At 39.4% G+C, this 23106-nt stretch overlaps 1 protein-coding gene across 3 annotated transcripts in view; it reads left to right on the forward strand.

The window, feature by feature from the left end:
- ARHGEF6 (Rac/Cdc42 guanine nucleotide exchange factor 6) overlaps positions 1 to 23106 on the forward strand; it is a 119200-nt gene that overhangs the window by 23513 nt on the left and 72581 nt on the right. For all 3 annotated transcript variants that reach the window (XM_006082040.3, XM_006082041.3, XM_023757617.1), the window contains 3 exons: positions 14737 to 14821; positions 17820 to 17944; positions 19474 to 19675. In XM_006082040.3, coding sequence (XP_006082102.1) covers positions 14737 to 14821; positions 17820 to 17944; positions 19474 to 19675 — 412 coding nt within the window. The remainder of the gene's footprint in view (positions 1 to 14736; positions 14822 to 17819; positions 17945 to 19473; positions 19676 to 23106) is intronic.

Consider the following 23106-nt stretch of genomic DNA (forward strand, 5'->3'; position numbering starts at 1 on the left):
GTCACAATAGCTTGAAATTTGAAAATACACCCCAGAGCAAGATGCATTTTGTTTTAAACAATTCACCAAATTGTTTTTGTTGTTGTTTTTTTGATGATGACTAACAAAAACATTCCCCCATACCCTCAGAAAAAGTAATAAACCTATTGAATTGGGCATAGTTGAAGGGGGAAAATAAAAATCAATTGCCTCTATACGAAAAAACCCACAGTATATAACACTTGAAAAGGAAAGAGATTGTTTCTGAATGGGTTGAATGTATACTGATAATACCAAAAGTAATGTATTTTGTTAGAAAATTTGATCAAGGAATCTTCCTGACAGAAGATGTAAAAGTTATCTTGTTTTAAATCTAACTCACTCTATTTTTTTAAAAAAATATTTTTATTGTTTTTTTAAAATAGATTTTTTTTTTGCTTTCAGAGAGGGAGAGGGAGAGAGACATAGAAACATGAATGATGATCATTGATTGGCTGCCTCCAGCATGCCCCCTATTGGGGATCGAGCCAGCAACCTGGGTATGTGCCCTTGACTGGAATTGAACCTGGGACCCTTCAGTCTGCAGGCCAATGTTCTATCCACTGAGCCAAATTGGCTGCAGTGGTCGGCAAACTCATCAGTCAACAGAGCCAAATATCAACAGTACAACAATTGAAATTTCTTTTGAGAGCCAAATTTTTTAAACTTAAACTATATAGGTAGGTACATTGTTATTAACTTAATTAGGGTAGGACCTAAGGCTTAGGAAGAGCCACACTCAAGGGGCCAAAGAGCCGCATGTGGCTCGCGAGCCGCAGTTTGCCGACCACGGGGCTAGGGCAATATCTTTACTGTTGAAAGTATTACAAATGTTCCCCCTTTCCCCCCCATTGACTCCCTCCACCCTATTCCCGCCCTCCCTCAGGCCTTCATGTTGATTCTAATCCAGGCTGCTTCTGGGGGCAATGGAGCACAACATAGGTCTTTATTAAAATCATACAATCTTGGCAAGCTATTCTCTACTCCAGCCCCATTCTAATTTGGTCATATGTTATCTCTCCGTCCCCCCCCCCCCCGCCCACCCCAAGGATCAGTCTGAGAGGTAAAGAGTTGCCAGCACAGCATAAGGTATGCAAAACCATTCGTGATGACATTGGCGTTAACACCAAAAGGATGTGCAAGGTCTGGCCTTTGAATTGCAAATGAAGAAGTGTGAGGGACACTCGCCAGTTTTAGGGCCTTTGCTTACCAACTTTTTAGAGGAGGTATATGTCCACTCAGTCCAGAAGCTGCTCTATATCTGGATTTCAACACTTACAGTGCCACTTCCTCTGCTGTCATCTGGGGAAAAAAAAAACCTCATGACACCAGACATCTGTCTGACTAGCTCTAGGCTTTGTCATACCCTGGCAAATTGGACCCTACCACACAGAAAGCTGTGTGGGTTCCAAAATGTGGATCATCTAAAATAGCATACACTCACACATCATTTCTATTTGACTTCTGGCAGAAGATTTACCTTCCTAATTAAGTTCTGCTTAGACAAATAGAGTAAAATCCCAGTTTTATACTTTCCTGGGACTTGAATATTATTACAGAGATCAGACATGTCAGTTGAGGGATTGAACAGGGCAATAGGGAAAAGAAGGAATTAAATTAAAATGAGATGAAATGCAGCAGTTTGCAAAGCAGTGAGTTATTAAGGACTTGTTTCACCGGAGACAATGACATACAGGCTTCCCTACCCCTTGGAAGCATGGACATTATTTTAAGAGGTTCAAGCTCTTAATATCTTTTATGAAGAGCCCAGTCTGTGAAGCAGGCCTGTATGCTAAGGAACATTCTGTCTTGTAATTTGTCTGTTCTTGGCTAGGTCTCCAGCAAACTGGGGATATTTACCAATGATTGCTGAGAAATGTATGTAAATCAAAAGACTTATTTAGGTATAATTAATGTGCACTATCAATTGAATGTAGTATTTTACTAAAATAGAAATTTAACCACTACCTTTGGGAAATGTATGTTGTGAATGTATCAATAAGCATTTGTACTGTAGTATAACCAGTTTGCATTCTTTGAAGACATGCTGGTGTTTGGGAATGTGTTTTGAATTGAGAAATCTTGATTTGAGATTTAAAAAATCACCCTTCAGGTGCACAAACTGGTAAACCATTGTTTCCCATTCTATTATCTAGTCCTCAGGTCACTTGTTATTTCTTATCTTACCAAAAGTCTCTCGATTTCATTGGGTTTTCAAGGTGTGAGATTTGCACATTAGGACTCTGTGACTTTGATTCTCCCAGGCAGTAACTTTGCTTCCTTTTGGTGAGGTGTAAATGCTTTGACAGTATTCTTCACTTCTCTCAATCATATTCTTCAAAAGGAAGAACTATTTTACCAAGTGATGGAATTTATATGAGCCCTGATTTATCAAGGTCTACCAGAAAAAAATGAGCCTTTTCCTGTCTTCCCTTATGGGAAATGCATGCCAAAAGGACAGGTATTTCTGTTGGAAGAAATATCTTTTTAAATTTTAGGTTGAGAGGAAAGACTGATGGCAAATACTTGTTCACCATATATATGTTAAGTGCTGTGTCTGGCATTGTGGAAAGAGGAAGATGTACATGGGAAATAGTGGAATTTAACAGTGTATAGCTAGGTATCCAAGTTAGTGGCTCCAGAGTATAGAGCAGTGATGGCGAACCTATGACACGTGTGTCAGAGGTGACACGCGAACTCATTTTTTTGGTTGATTTTTCTTTGTTAAATGGCATTTAAATATATAAAATAAATATCATAAATATACATCTTTGTTTTACTATGGTTGCAAATATCAAAAAATTTCTATATGTGACACGGCACCAGAGTTAAGTTAGGGTTTTTCAAAATGCTGACAAGCCGAGCTCAAAAGGTTTGCCATCACTGGTATAGAGCATAATGCAGAGTTCAGAAGAAGAGAAGCCCCCTGTGTACTGAGGTGTAGTGTTTGGGGAAGACCCCATGGAAAGGAGTGATGTAGGATGGACCCTGAAGTACATCTAGGATTCAAATAGTTGAGGGAACTTTTTCATATCACAGAGAAGCATAGTGAAGAAAGTGAAGAATTGTGGAGCAAACAAGAAGATGATGGTGAGAAATGATGGGCTTGCTAAGGGTTGGACCAGGCTGAGAAGAAATATGAATGCTAGTCTAAAGAGTGGACTTGAACTTGTAGGTAGTTATAGGCTTGGTTCCATTAGGCTGAGAGACATGGATATTAACGGAAAGCACCATTCTTGATGTCACTGGCATCTGAACTCTCAAATACCCACCTTACTATGTTTGGATTGTTTCCTAGGCACAAATCTTGTTTGTGATCAGATAGAGGAAAATTAATTAACTAACTAATTAATTAACTAATGTCTGTTAGGCATTGATGGGCAATTCTGAAAATGACATACTTTTGAAAAAGTGACTCACATATAAGCAAGGAGTGCCAAAAGTCATTGCCTAATGTGTTATTGAAGGTAATCCTATATAATAAAGAGGTAATATGCAAATTAACCCTCATGCCCTCACAAGATGGCTGCCTACGACCATGCTGGCAGGGAGGGTTAGTAAGGGACAACCAAACAACTGAACAAGCAGGCTGCGTGGGGCAACCAGGCCGGCAGGGGTTAGTGAGGGACAACCAAACAACTGAACAGCAGACTGTGTGGGGTGACCAGGCCGGCAGGGGGGTTAGTGAGGGACGATCAAATGACTGAACAGCAGGCTGCATGGGGCTACCAGTCCAGCAGGGGGGGCAGTTGGGGGTGACCAGGCTGGCAGGGGGGCAGATAGGGGCAACCAGGCCTGTGGGGGTGTGCAATTGGGGGCAACCAGGCCAGAAGGAGGGGCAGTTGGGGCGATCAGGCTGGCAGGGGGGGCAGTGAGGGGTAACTAGGCCAGCGGAGGGCTGGGGCAGTTCGGGACGACCAGGCAGGCAGGCAGGTGAGCGATTAGGAGCCAGCGGTCCAGGATTGTGAGAGGGATGCCCGACTGCCGGTTTAGGCCCGATTCCCGGGATTGGGCCTAAACTGGCAGTCGGACATCCCCCAGGGGGTCCCGGATTAGAGAGGGTGCAGGCTGGGCTGAGGGGACTCTCCCCCCCATGCACAAATTTTGTGCATCGCGCCTCTAGTCTCCAATAAAGAAAATGGTAGCGACTTTGGCAAAACATCTTTCCTACCCAGATTAGCTGGTATAAGAGGGACTTTGTGCATGTGATTTATGGTCTCTTTCAAATTGCCTGCCACACCTTTCTTGCTTCTCATGAGTTAATTTGCCACATTTTCCTGTCCCATTCTGCTCTGGCTGCACCTGGAGTTTGTTTTAGAGCAGAGTATGAACAGGTGAGTGTGGCTTATAGTGTTTGTCATTTAAGCTGTCTTACAGTAAAATAGTCCAAAAAATATAGCCTGCCCAGCCAGCATGGCTCAGTGGTTGAGCGTCAACCTATGAACCAGGTCACAGTTTGATTCCTGGTCGGGGCATATGCCTGGGTTGTGGGCTCAATCCCCAGTGTGGGGGGTGCAGGAGGCAGCCAATCAATGATTATCATCAACATTGATGTTTCTCTCTCTCTCTCCCTCTCCCTTCCTCTCTGAAATAAAAAAAAAATGAAAAAATATATATGTAGCCTACTCCAGCAAAGCAATAAACCCCACAATTCTTTCCAGCTCTTCTTCTCTATAATGCTTAGGTCATGGTGCTTTGTGAGATTTAAAGGAGTCTGGAACAGGTCAGCAATTGCAGACTTTGCCCATTCTCACACACAACTCAATGAAATACATAAGCATGGAGTTTGAAGCACCTTTGGTTACCTCATGGTCACAGGGCTTAATTTTGCTAATGAGTACAAGTGTATGTTATTTTAGGTAATATCTTTCCTAATAAATGCATGGAATTTTTCATCCTTAATAATATATACATATATGTCTTTCAATTTATCTATTTAGGTATAATTGATATGCAATGTTATATTAGTTTCAACTGTGCAACATAGTGATTTGGCACTTCTATAGATTGCAAAGTGGTCACCACAATGTCTACTTACCATGTCACCTCACAAAGTTAATACAATGTTATTGACTATATTCCCCATTCCATACATTACATCCCCATGACTTAATTATTTTATAACTGAAAATGTGTACTTATTAATCCCTAAGATCTTATGATTTAATCACTCATTTCACTCCCCTAACCCCTTTCCTCTCTGGCATTCACCAATCTGTTCTGTGTATCTATTAATCTGGGTTTTGTTTTTGTTTTGTGTTGTAGATTCCACATATAAGTGAAATCTTGTGGTATTCATCTTTCTGTGTTTGGCTTATTTTACTTAGTTCAGTACCCTCAAGGCCCATCTATGTTGTCACAGAAGGAAAGATAATTTTTTTTTACTTTACTGTAGTTTCAGCAATACTTTTTCTTTAATTATGATGAATCATGTATTGGTGAGAGCTTCTAAAGATTCATTAATCTATTAAATAGTTTATGAGCAACTATTATGTGACAGGCATTCTTCTAGACACTGAGGATGCAAAGGTAAAGAAGTTTTTTGAAAACTGGCTTTGTGGGGCTTATATTCTAGGCACAATTTAATTTTCTCTGACAGTACATCCTGTTGATCAACCAATGAATGGTTATTTATCAAATGCCTCACATATGTTGAATATTGGGCCAGGGCTAGGGGGGCAATTTGGACTTCAAAGAGTCTGCCTTATAATAGCAAATCCAGGGCTAATCTTAACACCTACAGAATAAATAGAGAATATTACAGTGGTGGATGATTGAGGGCTTAAAAGTGCAGCTTCTGTACAGACTATAAGAGTGTAGCTCTTCAGAAGAAAAATATGTGAGGGTAAGTCAATGGAGGACTTAGGGAAGACTGCAGATGAAACTGCTAGAGAAGCTTCTGCTTAAAGCAACCGGGAGGGGTTCCTTTTTCTCTTTCTTTTAAAAAAAATATATTTTTATTGATTTCAGAGAGGAAGGAAGAGGGAGAGATAGAAATATCAATGATGAGAGAGAATAACTGATTGGCTGCCTCATGCACACCCCACACTGGGGTTTGAGCCTGCAACCCAGGTATGTGCCCTTGATCAGAATCGAACCCAGGACTCTTCAGTCTGAAGGCTGACGCTCTATCCACTGAGCCAAACCAGCTAGGGTGGGTTCCTTTTTTTCATTGCCTTCCTCCTGCCTTAATTTTGTGTGGGATTCATTTAACACCAGTCTCTCCTGTATATGGAAGTCATAGTGAAGCAGTTGCTTCTGCTAGACTTTCAGGCTCTTACCATAAATCATAGCAGGTTCCTAGGAAAGCACAGGCTGCAGGAGCTTTCTCCACAGCTGAGTCTCCCCCTTAACTGCATGGACTGTTACATATGCAGGGGCTGTTAACTATTATAATTTCTGAGGATATTCTCATAGTCTTCATACGTATTATTTGGTTCTCTCACCACGAAGAGTTCTAAAATAAATAGTACTTGGAATGTCTATGGCAGTGGTCGGCAAACTCAATAGTCAACAGAGCCAAATATCAACAGTACAACGATTGAAATTTCTTTTGAGAGCCAAATCTTTTAAACTTAAACTATATAGGTAGGTACATTGTTATTAACTTGATTGGGGTACTCCTAAGGCTTAGGAAGAGCCACACTCAAGGGGCCAAAGAGTCGCATGTGGCTCGCGAGCTGCAGTTTGCCAACCACGGGTCTATGGTATTTGTTCATCCTTTATGCGACAGGACAAGGAAAAACTATGAAGGATGTGGGCATTGATTTGGGACCACAAATTCAGGCATTCTTCAATGCAAAAATGGATTATTTTCCAAAAGATCATTTGTAAGTTATTGTTGGGAACACAGAAAACATTTTTCCAAAGAAACTAGGTTCTACACAATGATTATGCTTTCTGGCTGGCTCACAACAGCCTGCTTAATAACTAATGTGGTTGACTTTAGAACTCTCAGAGACTAAGTAGCAGGTGTGATGCTATGTCTTCGGGAAAATGTGTTCTGCATTCCAATTTGGAACACTAGAAAATAAGTCCCTTTTTTTGAAGGGGTGGGGTGAGGGGCTTGAGGAGGACATCCCCAGGTCTGGCACACAGATGCTCCAGCAGCTGAAGTATCACTCAAAACTGGCAGCCAGTATGGCTCCTGCAAAGGCTCTAGTGACAGGAGCACAGGAGGAGGGGGCGTGGGCAGGCCATATTGGCTGGCTGGCTGACAGGCAGCAGGGTCTAGGCCTCCCACTTCCTATGCTTGGCTTGGCAAGCATTATTGATAGGAGAGGTTTTCTCTTTCTCTTTCCTTTATGTCTGTTCTCTTTTTGGTAGATTATCCAAAGCCAGTTGTTCTCTCTCTTTCTCCTTAATCCTGTGACTGTCCCCACCAAGATGCCTGTATCATTTCTCATTCATTCTCCTCTTTCCTGAACACTTAATACTCAACTGAAGATGAATCTCTTGTGGAGAAAATGTTTTTCCCCTAAAAGACTGTAGCAAGGAAGGATGGAAGTAAAAGTGTGTGATATATTGATGTTAGTGATGCTGAGGAAGTGGATTTGGTGACTTTGCAATGAGGAGTGAGCAGTGAGGGATTGCCCTCGGATCTTTGTTCTTGTCATAGGAGCTCTATGGAGCTGAACTGCCTGGTTCTGGATTCTATGAGGTCCAAGTAATCTAGAAGCCCATAATAGTTATGTAGTGATTATATATAAAGCCACAGAGACAAAGAACATAGATGGTTAAACCTGCCTACAATAACAGTCCAAGTCAGTACCAGCAAGATTGAGCAGTACCAGCAAGATTGAGCCAGGATTTATAATTAAGTCATTTTAAAATGACATTTTAAAAAAGTCAACTTATAAACAACAATTATGGTAAGGCTGTGCTATGTGCTACCCCAGACTCCCTTTGCTTTGATTCTATATTATCCAACAAATTTCTAATTCAAATTTGGTTTTGCACATAGAATTCTCTTTTGGGAGAGAGTGATCTGGTCATAAAATGGGAATGTTTAATATTCTTAATGCTTCATTTTAAAGTAAAAATTAGCAAATTGGCATTTTGGTTTATGCATTGACCTTTTATGAACTTGGATGGTGTGAATCCATTCTCAAAAGTCTTGAGAACTGAAGATCAGATTCTGGACCTTGGGCACACAGGCAAGATGCTGCTTTTCAGAGTTCCTATTTAGATGATGGGCCAGCACATCTCTCACTCTCCACATGGGAAACAGAGCCACAGAAAAACTGGCGTTGCTTTCCTAAATCCTCACAACTACTCAGCAGTGACAAACCTCAGATTGGAGTCAAGGTCTTCTGACCCTTGCACCAGTGCTATTTTCAGTTCATCGATGTTTTTACAACTATATGCACAAGTCAGATCTTGTTTCCTAAACTGCTGAAATGGAGAGAAAGGAAGGAAATAAGAGAGGAATAGAGAACAGCGTTTGCTCTCTTAAGTTTGCTCCATATTAAATAGGAACAGTTATTATTTAAAACCAGGCAGGTACAAATGCCATCCATTGCATTCTAGTAAGTGGAATATCAGTGCCTAATTGAATCTAATTTCTGAGCTTAGAGCATTATTTGTTGCTGACGTTGTGACTACTTTTCATAGGGGCTATGTGGAAGCATCCCAGGTTGCATTCACAGAGCCAAGAGCAGTACCACCCAGTGAAATATGACTAAGCAGCTCAGATTTGCTTGCTCTGTTGCACTATGTAATGACATTTCCTCCAAAGTTCAGGGGTTAACAGAAGCAGCTTGTTCAGCTGTGAGAATTAGAAAATGTGATTCAAGATGGGCTAAGTTAATTTAAGATTTTATTCAGTAAGAACAATAAGAACAAGTGAGAGATGGAACGCTCCTAAAATATTTGGAATTTTTTTTTAATGGGCCTGAAACATAAGCTCTGTCCATGTGGTTCCACTGAATCCCTTCCTTTTCGGTTGATTAGATTTAAAAATTGAGTGATGGAGCCTATTGTGATCACTTCAAACCCTAAATTAACTTTAAATGGAAGTCGATTGAGTAGGACTGAAGTCACATGACATTAGACATTACCCAGTTCTGAACTAGTATACAGTATGGTTTCTCTTAACAAAGATGTGGCTGGGGCTATGACTGCTAACTTAAATGTTTAGAGCATGATGCCAAGGAATGGTTTAGCTTGGTCCTGTAATCATGGGCTGGACCCCCACCCTACCAACACCTCACAAATATGGATGGTGGCTTACAAGATGTAACCCAATGAACAAATAAGAATAGATCACTGTAGCCCTTCCCCACTTCTGGCAAAAGGTAGCTGCTGGGTCAAGACCACCTTGAAATGAAAAGTATTGCACAGGAATTAGGGAAGACCCCTGTGAAAAAAGTCTTGTCATATGGGATATTTTCTCTTTACCATGATTTGTTGAATTAGTCATGTTAGAGGTTGTAACAAACTTACTGCAGATGGTACAGATGCAGCAAAGGATTTTTTTGTATGCACAAACCCATGGATTCCTTTTTCATTTTTTAAAATGGCTCATGAAAACATAAGTATACATGCAGTACTAAAATGTCCCTTACAACACTTTTTAGTGTATATTTATTGATTCCATCACTTTCTTGCTTTGTGACTTAAGTACTCTGAATATCAATTTACTCATTTATAAAATGGGAGAAATAATTGTACCCACAATACAGGCTTACTGAGAAAATCAAGTGCAATGATGAATATCTATCTATCTATCTATCTATCTATCTATCTATCTATCTATCTATCTATCCATCCATCCATCCTCATCAAACATGGTGTCAGCACATAGCAAGTGCTCAGTAAATCAGTAAATTGTAGCTCTAAGATTAGTAAGGGAATGGAACAAGGGGTTGTGGAAGTTTTTCCTCATGTGTTTCCTTGTGTTTATCAGTTCAGGAAAAATGTCTAAAACAGCATACATATTGAAAGTGAAAACTACTTCAAAAGGATCTATTTGTAAAGCATAAAAATATTAACTTCTGTGCAGTTTATACTGGCAGATCCCCAACAGCTCAGAATTAACACCTGCTGTTTAGTGGATAGAAAATAGGTTTTGCTGTCATTGTAGATGTTCAAAATGGAAAAATGTGGGGAAACATTGAAAAATTAAATGCTTTGTCTGATTTGAGCTGCTGATGTAGGATTGGACCTTAGACAGGCTATATATAAATACTTTTAAAAAATCTTCAATGAAGTTTAATCCATGTCTCTCCTATTATTTACCCAGAGTAGAGTAAAAGTTTTGTTGTTGTTGTTGCTGTTATACTTGAGCTTTGCCTCATCCTATTGCAGGAGTGGGACCTTGAAACCATCTAGTGACAGTTTAAGAAGCAGTCGTTTCTTTCTTGTCTGCATTACAGTCATGGTAAATGGAAGAAGGGAATCTTGCTGTTCATTTGACCTTCACAGATCCAACTGGAACTAACCAGCTAATTTCTAGACCAAAATAGGTATAAAGAAAATTAGTTTGATATCATACTAAACATGCTAGCAAAGTTTACACAGTGTACCAGAAGAAGAGTATCATCACATACAGCATAAATATGCAAATATGCATTACCTTTTTATTGGAAACCTTTTTTATTTTTTTAAATATTTTTTTATTGATATTAGAGAGTAAGGGAGAGGGAGAGAGAGATAGAAACATCAATAATGAGAGAGACTCATTGATCGGCTGCATCCTGCATGCCCCCTGCTGGGGTTCAGGCCCACAACCCGGGAATGTGCCCTTGACTGGAATCGAACCTGGACCCTTCAGTCCACAGGCCAATGTTCTATCCACTTAGCCAAACTAGCTAGGGCTAGAAACCTTTTTTTAAATCTTCACCTGAGGATACAGTTTTGTTGACTTTAGAAAGAGAGTGGAAGGGAGAGAGAGAGGGAGAGAGAAACATTGATCAGTTGCCTCTCACTGCGCCTCATCCGGGGTTCAAACTTGCAACCTGGGTATGTACTCTGACTGGGAATCGAACCCATAACCCTTCAGTGCATGGGATGATGCTCCAATCAACAGAGCCACCTGGCCAGGGCTGCATTACCTTTTAACAAGTCCCAGGGTGTTTTGTAGTTTGGAAAAGGGATTGGTTTTCCATTTTATATATATAAATGATTGGGCTTAGTCCCAGGCAAAGGGCCTGTACTATAATCTACTTTTCCTTGTTCTCCTTACATTCCTCTCCACATTGGGGGGTTCTCCCTTGCTTTTTCCCAGTTGGGCACCAGTGACCTTAGCTTTTCTCCACATCATCATCTCTAAACTTGGTCTTACGCTCCTCATTTCCAATAAGGTATAAAAGACTGATAATTAAGTTGCTGTGTTCCCTCCAAATAATATTCCAATTTTAGCAGGGGACCAATCTCAAGTGCATTGAAGAAAGATCTGGGGTGGAATTTTCAATAGCTTTCAATTTGAGGCTTGGATGGGTGTGGTACAGTGGGGAGTGTTCATAGTTATATATAATCTTCCAACTGCTCTGAAATCATAACCCTTAGGCATTGCCTTCTCTACTAGTCCCTAGAGACCTCTTCCAACTTCTTCTGTGTAGTTCCTAGTGCTACAGAATAGGCTTGCAGTGAGAACAGTGTCTGTGGGTAAACTCTAGTTTTCTAAAAAGGAAACTGTACATAGTTCAGGCAACTTCCCTCAAGCAGACACAATGACTTTTGTTGATGCATGTTTTATTTTTCCATCAATTTATTTATTTTCCCATTTAGTCAAGCACCAGTACAAGTGAATAATGCCAGTGTTGCTACATATGGGCAGTCAATGAACCTAGATAAGGAGCAACATAAAAAAGGGAAGAAGTTTTTTTTTAAAAAAATATATTTTTATTGATTTCAGAGAAGATGGGAGAGAGAGAGAGACATCAATGATGAGAGAGAATCATTGATCGGCTGCCTCCTGCACGCCCTCTATTGGGGATTGAGTTCGCAATCCAGGCATGTGCCCTTGACTGGAATCAAATCCGGGACCCTTCAGTCTGCAGGCCAGTGCTCTATCCACTGAGAAAAACCAGCTAGGGCAGGAAGAAGGTTTTTATCACACCATTTGCTTTCATGCCTTATTCTTTGAATATTTACTTCTCTTTATTATTTTAGACTCTACCCATGTCCACCCAACCTACCCAACAAATGTATCCATATATACACACATATTCACATTCCTATGAGGAATTATGAACTAAAAACAAATTACTTTTTTTTTGCTTTGTTACTATTTTGGCATACATGCCATTATATTAAGGGAGAGTCAATAAGTCTGGAATCGCTTGGGATACTAGATACTCTTACCAGCATCTACTGGAACTTCTTCACCCAAGCTTTGACAAACTAAAACAGCATGCCTATCAATTTATTCCTGGAAAACTTTGAAATATATAGTAGCACTCAGAAATATATTTGGATTGTAATATCATTTAACTATTTAGTAATATTGGCATTAGCTCTTTACTAAAAGTATATTAATGCCTCATTTTTTTCCACATTATTTTTTTTTATTTTTTTACCTTTATTTTTTATTAGTTAAGGTATTACAAATGTGTCCTCATCCCCCCCTTAACCCCCAACCTCCCCCCGCCCCCCGCACACTCATGCTCCCATCCCCCTGTTGTCCATGTCCATTGGTTTGGCTTATATACATGTATACAAGTCCTTCGGTTGATCTCTTCCCCTTACCCCCTCCCTCCCTACTTTCCCTCTGGGGATTGATAGCCTGATCGCTGTTTCTCAGTCTTTGGATCTGTCCCTTTTCATCAGTCTATGTTGTTCTCTATAATCCACAAATGAGTGAGATCATGTGGTATTTATCTTTCTCTGACTGGCTTATTTCACTTAGCATAATGCTCTCCAGTTCCATCCATGCTGTTGCAAAATTGCCTCATTTTTTTATTAAATTGTTTTATTGCTTAAAGTATTACAAAAAGTATTACATATGTCTCCTTTTTTCCCCCACCCTTGACAATCCCCTGGCCTCCCCTACCCCCCAGTGTCTTATGTCCATTGGTTATGCTTATATGCATGCATACAAGTCCTTCGGTTGATCTCTTACCCCCCCCCCCAGCCCCCCACCCTCCCCGGCCTTTTTTATATTTTTATTTTATATTTTATATTCTACATTTTTCTTAAATATATTTTTATTGATTTCAGAGAGGAAGGGATAGGGAGAGAGAGAAATAGAAACATCAGTGATGAGAGAGAATCATTCATTGGCTGCCTCCTGCACTCCCCCTACTGGGGATCAAGCTCACAATCCAGGCATGTGCCTTGACCAGAATTGAACCTGGGACCCTTCAGTGGCTGACGCTCTATCCACTGAGCAAATGAATAGTAGAGCTGTGAATTCCAGAGTAGGCAGACTGCTATAAACACATATTTGCATATATTATCTACATGAATGCCCCTTCACTTGAAAAGAAAGATTTCATATATTTTCATTCTATAGATGATTTTAGATTTTCAATAATATATACACAAAGAAGATAAAATGTTGTCTAGATATGGCTGCTAGAAAACAGGTAGATTTGAAATGGAGCAAATGGCTCTACCTAATGGGAAGATAGATCCTTCAAAATGTTAGGTCCAAAAATGTCCCATATGAAAAGGTACATTCTATTCTCATCACCACATTTGGTGGGGGCGGGGGGATGCAAACTCAGACATCTTGGAACAAAATGTTTTTAGTAGGTGCGTTTCCATCCAGAAAGTGGGCATCTGGTTACCTACAGATGTACATATCTAGATCATTGACTGGGAGATTAATAGATTGTGCCTGTACTTGAGAGTACTTCTAGTTTCAAATACACATATGTGAGACTAAAAGAAGTTTCAATACATTTTAATACATTGAATATATTTTAAAATTAGTAAATTTCTTTAAAACAACAACTGACTGGTATCTTCACTAGGAACAGTGGCATATCAGAATGACAGTTGAGAATGACAAAGTAGAATATTCTATTTATTTAATCTTGTGTTGCTGACAGTTGAGTAGTATCTATCAGAAAGGCCAGAAGTCATATCTGGGAAAGTCAATTAAGGCCAGGAAGAATCTAGAAGTTCAGGCAGGCAGAGGTTCAAATTCATGAAGATGAGCTGAGGGGGGTCAAGGTTAAGCAGCAAAAATCAGAAACAGGGGCTGGAATTAAAATGCATATCTGGATGCAACGTTTGGGCAATGTGGAGTTGGGATCACAGACTTTGGGATCCAGTGAGTGGCAGTGGGGAGGACAGAGAGCAGAGAGAAAAGCACACCTGGCAGTGCCCCTACTGAGTACAATGAATAAACTTTACAAATGAAAAAGTGTCAAAAAGGCTCCACTCCCTTTTTTGTCTACTCCTACGGACATTGTGTAGGTGATGGGCATTAACTGTAACCCATGCATACAAGTTTCCTGTAACTGGGCTAAGAGTATTGATATGTTCAGATTAGAAGAGTGGTTCTGAGTATGCACTGTGCATTTCCTGGTGGGCCCTGCGTTCTCATCTGGGCTCTCATTTCCCATTTGCTCTAACTCCCTGATGGCCTGCCACATGTCATTAGGCGACTCAGCTGCTGCTTTCATTTCTCCAAAAAATATACAGAGGTTTGGGTGTTGGGTTTTACTTTTTTTTCTTCTTAGAGCTAAAGGAAATGGTTTTTTGATAGTTGGGTTTGTTGAGTTGAATACTTACGGTGTCTTACAGTTTCAATTTCCTTTCTCATAGGTATTTAATCCTGATGACCTTTATTCAGGAGTCAATTTCTCCAAGGTTCTGAGCACTCTTTTAGCTGTTAACAAAGCAACAGAAGGTAAGTAGGAATTGTGATTTATGAGTTCTGGTTGACATGTTTGGATTCACATATTTCTGATTACCCAAGGAGCCAACTATGGCCAGGATTGTTTGATTGGTGCAAAGTTCTCCCCTTCCACCAAATAAACTTCAATGGGTGTCAAATGCTTTAATTTTTTATGGTTTAGGATTTATTATTTATTTTTGTTGGGGTGACACTGGTTGAAAAAGTTATATAGGTTTCAGGTGCACAATTCCACAACCCATCGTCTGTATGCTGTATTGTGTGTTCACAAACCAAAGTCAAGTCTCCTTCCATCAGCATTTATTAGTATCCCCATAGTCCATCCTCCAGCTCCTCCCCCCACAATCACCACACTGCTGTTTGTCTATGAGTTCTTTCTCTTTTTTTATTTTTTGTTCAATTCCTCCACTCCCCCACCCCCAATAGCTGCCAGCCTAATTTCTATCTGAGTCTGTCTCTGTTTTGCTTGTTAGTTCATTTTATTCATTAGATTCCACATATGAGTGAAATCATATGGTACTTGTCTTTCTCTGACTGGCTTATTTCACTTATCATAATGCTCTCCAGGTCCATGATGGTTTAGAATTTAAACATACCTATCACAGATGGCATTCTAATGCCCTTTATGTGATGACAAGAATCAAGAAACTATTTCATTCAAAGCTATTGAATAGGCAACTGAGTGTAACAAGACAGAAAAAAAAACACGACAAGTTACCTTTTTCATAAAGTTTACAAGACTATAGTTGTTACTTCCCTCTCTCCACTAGAGACATTTTTCCATTGTTTTTTGTATGTCTTTGTCCATGTAAAGGAACCCCTCAGGAATCTTGCACTGGAAATGAAACCTCAGATTCATAGTGAGTGAAAGAGTATCTTTTATTTAGATGTTAATACCCACCACATTAGAGGTATTTGATGATTACCTCAGAGCAGCAACTTTCAATCTTTTTCATCTCATGACACATATAAACTAACTACTAAAATTCTGTGGCACACCAAAAATATATTTTTGCCTATCTGACAAAAAATAGGTGTAATTAAAAAAAATAGGTGTAATTTTTATTGATTTACAAAAAATAGTAATTACATACCCTTTTTGTTCCAAAGTGACTTTAAAAAAATCAGGTGCATATATTTGTATATAAGGATTTCTGATACCAAGAATTAACCAATCAGATGCAACCTTATTATGCAATGTGACCAATAAGATGCAATTTTATTATATGACCTATATATTTATGGTTCAAGACAGCATTCACACTGGATGACTATTGTGTTGGCTGTTGTCAGTTTTTTATTTGACAATCTAAGGGAAAAGATGTCAATACCCCTGACTAAATAGTCAGGTATTGCATGTCTTAAAAATTCTTGCAGCACACCAGTTGAAAATCACTGCCTTAGAGTATAATTTCACACCTTACGTGATATAGTATCTTACCTTCAAATGGGCAGTAATAATCATAAAGTGCTTTGAGCCCTTACCATGGATCTAGGCTGTCCTACAAGCCTTAGGTAGTCTCATTCTATCTTTGAAACAACCCTGTGAGTAGGTATTATTATTAGGCCCATATTATAGATAAGGAAAGTCAGGCCCACACTTGCCCATCTAGAAAGTATGTGGCAGAACTGGGATTCAAACCCACATCTGACTGACTCCAGAGCACTTATGCCCAAACACGAGTCCTGGTGCTCCAGTTATTGGAGAGTCAACAGAGTATGTGTCCAGCACTGCCAGATACTACAAAGTAAGTGTAAGATATGGTCCCTGCCTTTGAGAAAATTACCATCTATTTAGGGAGATTCAACTTACCCACGTGAAACAATTAGAGAAGAAGAGCAGACAATATAATCAAGTGCCAAATAGGATGGAGCATCTAGGAAGCTATCAAGTAATTATAGTTTTAGTCAAAAGAGCTGTATATGATAGCAATAAATGTAAAAATACTTCTCCAAAATTGTTCTTTTGCTATTTGGAAAAAAATACTTTTGTGCTTATTGCAAGGCGTAGAGCAGAAAGTACAGCTAATTCAAGTAACTATATTTAACACACATGACAACTCTCAAGTTCTGGGCAGGGAGAACCGTATAATTCTAACATATGCCATGAAAATTATATGTTCCTTTGCCAAACTCTCCTAGCAAGTTTTATAGTCTCTTCCTTCACCACAGATATTTATAAAATACAAGGAGGTGAAAGTTAAAACCCACAGTATCAAGAAAACTACTTGGATACTGAGCTTGTCGCCTAGGGAATGTTTGGGCTTTATACTTTTGCAGTTTATATCTTTTAAAAATAAATGGAGAGAAAAAGAACCTTCATTTGAATTTGTCAAGAAGCCAGCTCCTCTCTTTAGTACACTATCAACATACTGAAAACATCTAGCTCAGCGCTGGTGGGATCAAATTTCATAAGGTCTCAAGGAAGGGAAGACTCTTGAGTTTGATTAAAAAAATTATTCTAGTGTTAAGATTGCATCTTTCCCAGACACACTCACTCATTCTTGTTCTCCCCTCCCCCCACCAAGCAAAGGGAGATTTTACATTATATATGCCACACATATTGTTACATGTGAGGAAGAAAAGAACCACTCAGTTATAGGCCAGAAAACAAAGATAGAAATTTGAAATATTTCAAAGTAATAAGAGCCACAAACAGCTGTTTGGTAACCAATATAGTTCTGCCTGGGATAACAGGGCATACTGTTGCAATTGGCTCAGGAGGGAAGAGCTGTAGGGAAATGGGTTAAGAGAAAATGTGGCTCTGTCGCTGTTTTTCATTCTACTGGAGAACAATGGCCAGTAAGGTTAAGAAAAAGAAGTTGGCCACCAAAAAGGGAGGGGGGATGAAATACACTTGGCACATTCATAATGGTGATAGCTAGAATTATAGCCAGGTTGCCTTTGATAGTGTCCCATGAAAGATGTTGTGTTGTAGATGTTTTTCTGACATGAGTGGTTCCCTTTACCATGCCTTTTCCTCTTTTCACAGATCAGCTATCAGAAAGACCATGTGGACGTTCCTCTTCTCTTAGTGCTGCTAATAGTTCTCAGACAAACCCACAGGGAGCAGTTTCTAGCACAGCTCCAAGGCTGCAAAGGCAGTCAAAGGCAGTGGTAAGTATTGCTCCCAATTCCCCCTGCCTGTTTTAAAATCCATGAAATTTGATCGATAACTCGGTTGAATTTTCATATATAGTAAGATAGCCATCCTGTTTGTTTGGGGAGTCTGGAGAAAACTAATTTTAAACCTAGCACAAATTCAGGCTGGCCCCTGGAACAAATCAAAGGTATGTGGGGCACAGAGTCAGAAAATTGAGGTTAAAGCTCCCAAATTCTCTCTTCCTAAAATTGAGCAAGTTGTTTAACTGAGAATACTATGTATATATGTCATTATGACTACTTCCTGATGGCAGATTGCTGTTATTTTCCCCATCACTCAGTTTATTAGGAGAACTAAATAGTGCCTGGCACATAGTAGGCAATCAATATTACTTGCTATTGTCATTTTATTTTTCTCTTTGTACTTATATTGGGCTTATAATGAGCTCCTATATTGGGATAGCCCAGTTATCTTTGCATTTAGTCTTAACAGGAGCTTTTGTTTAGGAAGGAACACCCCATCTTCTGCTCTTTTGAGACATTATTTCTTGTCAAAGCCACCCACTTGCTTTAAGCTATCAAGAGCTATTACTTCCAAAACACTTTAATTACTTCCAAAGCACTTAACCTTTGGAGATCACAGATCCCTTTGAGAAGCTCATGAATACTATGGTTCTATATTCCTTGGACCATCTCAAACTGTGTGCAAAATCTTCTGTGTGTGAACTTAGGGGTATATGTGTTTTGGGAAAAGTTCAATTGTACTCATCAGTTTCTCAAAGGGGCTTGTGATAGGTTAAGAACTACTGACTTAAGTAACTATGGGGTATTTAATCTATGCCTACGACTAAGTCTTAGCCAATTTAAGATATTCTTAGTAATTGGGATGTGGACGACACATGTTATTAGAGTAGGTTAGTACCTAATCTTGGTCATATAAAATTACATAAGATAGGTTTATGTGTTGGGTAGAGGCAGGATAGAATAGTGTACCACTGTCCTTTGTTTCCTGGATCATTTAAAATAAGTATCTTTAGATCAGCGAGCGGTTCTCAACCTGTGGGTCACGACCCCTTTGGGGGTCGAACGACCCTTTCACAGGGGTTGCCTAAGACCATCAGAAAATACATATATAATTACATATTGTTTTTGTGATTAATCACTATGCTTTAATTATGTTCAATTTGTAACAATGAAATTGGGGGTCACCACAACATGAGGAACTGTATTAAAGGGTTGCGGCATTAGGAAGGTTGAGAACCACTGGTTTAGATAATTGATAGGGGGAGAGGGAAATGAAAGCTATGACTCCCTCCAAAATACACAGTCTCACAAATACAAAAGTTTGCATACAGTTTTGAGGGGTTTATTAATTCCCACTGAGGCCTATCCATGTTAGGCCAACTCCTAAGTTAAAAACACAAGACTGAGATGGCCCTGGGTTTATCCTAGGTCACCCCACTCAATTTGCTTAAGTTCATATAATTTTTGCCCCTGCCTCTTTTAGATGAGTGCTTCATCTGGTGTGGCTTTTGTTTCTCTAGGAGATGACTGAAAATGGAAGTCACCAGTTGATAGTAAAGGCAAGATTCAACTTTAAGCAGACTAATGAAGATGAACTGTCAGTCTGTAAAGGGGACATCATTTACGTCACTAGAGTTGAAGAAGGAGGCTGGTGGGAAGGCACATTAAATGGGAGAACAGGCTGGTTCCCTAGTAATTATGTCCGAGAAATTAAATCCAGTGGTAAGTGAATCTTTTACAAGCCTTGAATGTGACTCTTGAACTTTCTTGGCATTCTACTGAAAATAATTGTAGTTTTAATTGGTTAGCAGAAACTGTAATTGTATGTATATGTCAAAAATAAAACTAGAACAGAACTGGGAAAAATCTGTGATTAGATATTTTGAAATGAAGTTGTATTTATATTGCAGCAAGGCAGCAAAAAGACTAAAAAAAGCAAAAGAATTCAAAGCTAAGACAACTGTTTCACCTTAACTATGAACCCTCTGTCTTCTAATTCTAGCCCATGTAACATAGTACATGGTCCTTCCTGCTACTCTAAGAATCACCATGGCAGAATACAATAATAAGAGAGCCCATGTGTTAACTTCCTTTTTTTTAGCCCTAAGTTCTTTAAGCAGACCTAAGTCTAAATGCTTCAGAGATGTGTTTGAGAAATAATGATGCATTGCAGGAAGCTGTCTGGCCACTCTGATTCTGGATAAAATTGCCCTTAACTCATTGCATACTGATAACTGCTTACATTTTTCTTTTTCCTTTTTAAAAAAAATATGTATTTTTATTGATTTCAGAAAGGAAGGAAGAGGGAGAGAGAGATAGAAACAGCAATGATGAGAATCATTGATCGGCTGCCTCCTGCATGCCCCCTACTGGGCATTGAGCCAGCAACCCAAGCATGTGCCCTTTAGTGGAATCAAACCCGGGACCCTTCAGTCTGCAGGCCGATGCTCTATCCACTGAGCCAAACTGGCTAGGCGCATTTTTCATAATAATATCCAGAAAGTGAAATCTAATTGCTCTTCAGTAGTCTTTCTAGATCTTTCTTAGGTAAGTTACTTGCTTTTTATTATTTAAGAAGGTAGGTCCTTGCCTATATTACAACCCCCCCGATATATAGAAATATGTTACAATGCAGATAAAATAGTGTTCAGTCATTCGCATTATTATATTTCTTCACTTTACAAAAATATTTACCCAAGAGCTCCTTTGAATAGTTAGTTCCTCAGTGCATTTTTGTACATGTCTTTATTGCTTTTTAATGCCTCAAAATTAATACTACTAATTAATAAAATTATAAGTTCACTATAAATAAATTAAAACATTACAGAAATGTATAATATAGATAATTAAAATTTCTTTCCCTTTTGCCCCCTCCCCAGATAACTACTTTTAGGAGCTTTTCCCTAAAGCATTTAAGATAAAATTTAGTTTGCACACTTTTCTGTATTGTATGTTGGGTTAAGGGAAGGAGCGTCTCCTTTAATGGAATAAATGTTATCAACAGATTTATAATTATATAGGTACGTGTAGACTTCTTAAAATTTTTTATTACTGGAAGTGGAGAAATTTTTGTTGAGCCCTGGAGTAATTTCACAGGCCTTGCCTAGAATTTTCTTGGTTTAGATGATTTTCACAGCTGATTTTTACCTCTGTGCTACATCTTTCAATTGGTATCATTTGATTGTTAGGATCTCTAAATAACTTTCCAGATTTACTCTGACTTTGTTTTCTGACTCATGTCTTCATCTGCAAAAGGCACAGCACTTGCTGCCTTTCCTTGGGAAGTGGACAGACAGCATACCTTCATTATAATGTCCTTGCCTCATAGCACATTTTGGCCACTCCCTTGTGGATTGCCCTAGGCTATTTGTCCTGGTTTTGGACCCTTTCCTTGAAGTTTCTCCTATTCTCTCTTTGGTCTAGAACCCAGTTAAGGACTCACATGGTAAGAACACCTACGTAACCCTTAGAAGCATTTTACCCAACTGTTCAAGTTAGGTCTGAACAGCTGGGGCCAGGTAGAAAGCTAGTCAGGGAAGTATGTGGAACAAATTTTTTTTACCTAGCTTATTGCAGTAGTTTTTCCTTTCCTTTCCTTTCCTTTCCTTTCCTTTCCTTTCCTTTCCTTTCCTTTCCTTTCCTTTCCTTTCCTTTCCTTTCCTTCCCTTCCCTTCCCTTCCCTTCCCTTCCCTTCCCTTCCCCCCCCTCTTTTTTTTTTTAAAGAATAAAAAAGCACTTATTTGAGCAAAAAGGAGCTGAAGCCCAGGAGACACAGATTCAGGTAGCAATTTATCTTGTGTTCCTGCAGTAGCTTTCTAACTGATGTCTCTGCTCCTGTCCTTGTCACTCTTATAATCTAATTTACACTCAATAGCCAGAGTGACTGTTTCAAAATTTAACTTGGGTAATGGCTTCCCATCTTAAAAAATAGTAAAGTCTCCCAGCTGGCATGGGAGTGTTGACCTATGAACCAGAAGGTCGTGTTAGCCCAGTCTCGATTCCCAGTGTGGGGTGTACAGGAGGCAGCCAATCAATGATTCTCTCTCATCATTGATGTTTCTATCTCTCTCCTTTTCCCTTCTTCTCTGGAATCAATAAAAATATATTTTAAAAAATAGTAAAGTCAAGGTCATCCCAATAACCTATAGGGCCCTACAGGATTTGGCTTCCCATTCTCCCTCTGATTTCCTCTCTGTGCTCTCTCCCTCTCACTCATTCACTTCAGCCACACCGGCCTTCGTCCTCCTGGTTACCTATGCCAGACAGGTACCTGCCTCACTTGCTGTCTCTCTGCCTGGAACACTGTCATGGCAGAATCAGCATGACTGATTCAGTCATTTTCTTTAGGTCTTTGCTTACTTATCAGCTCCATAGTAGGGTCTTCCCTGGTCACCTGAGAGAAAATCGAACCCTATTCTCACTGCCCTGCCCCCTTTCCTGCTTTATATTTTTGTTTACTAATTTCTCCATCTAACACAGTATACATTTACTTACTTATTTCATTTCATGTCTGTATCTTACCATTAAAGTTCTGTGAGAGTAGAGATTTTTTTTTTCGTTTATGCTCAGTAAAGATTTGTAAAATGAATGAATATTGTAGGGTAGGTCATTAAATTCTGTTCAGATTGTTTATTGAGCATCTCCTACTGGGAGAGGGCTATAATAATCTGTTTTCATGGACCCCTACCTTCAAGGACCTGCCACTCTAGTCGTCAAGATAGGTATGTACACAATCAACCATAACAAGATAGGACAGCATAAATAATACAGACAAAGCTCTAAATAAGATGCTGTGGAACCAGTAAAGAAACAGTTCGATTATCAATAACTTTAAGGGGTGGGGGAAATGTACTTGAATTGGGTATTGAAGAACAGAAAGAAGCTTCTGACTGGTAGAAGAAAGTTAGAGGGAGTTAGTAAGTTAAAGCATGGAAGTAGGAGAGCATGAGGTGGGTGGTAGGATGATTTGAGAGTTAGGTGAACAAAGAGGAGTGGGGCCTTGAACTTGGAGCTGCATTAAGAGGGGTGTCAATGCAGGGGATAATATGTGGTTTAGAAAGATCTTTCTAGTGGTAGTGTGGGGGCTGGATTGCAGGGAAGTGGTGAGGATAACCAAGGAGGATGTGGGGAAACCAGTAGAGATAACTGCTGAG

The sequence above is a fragment of the Myotis lucifugus genome, unplaced genomic scaffold (genome assembly GCF_000147115.1).
Source record: "Myotis lucifugus unplaced genomic scaffold, Myoluc2.0 scaffold_2, whole genome shotgun sequence".
NCBI classification, from domain to species: domain Eukaryota; kingdom Metazoa; phylum Chordata; class Mammalia; order Chiroptera; family Vespertilionidae; genus Myotis; species Myotis lucifugus.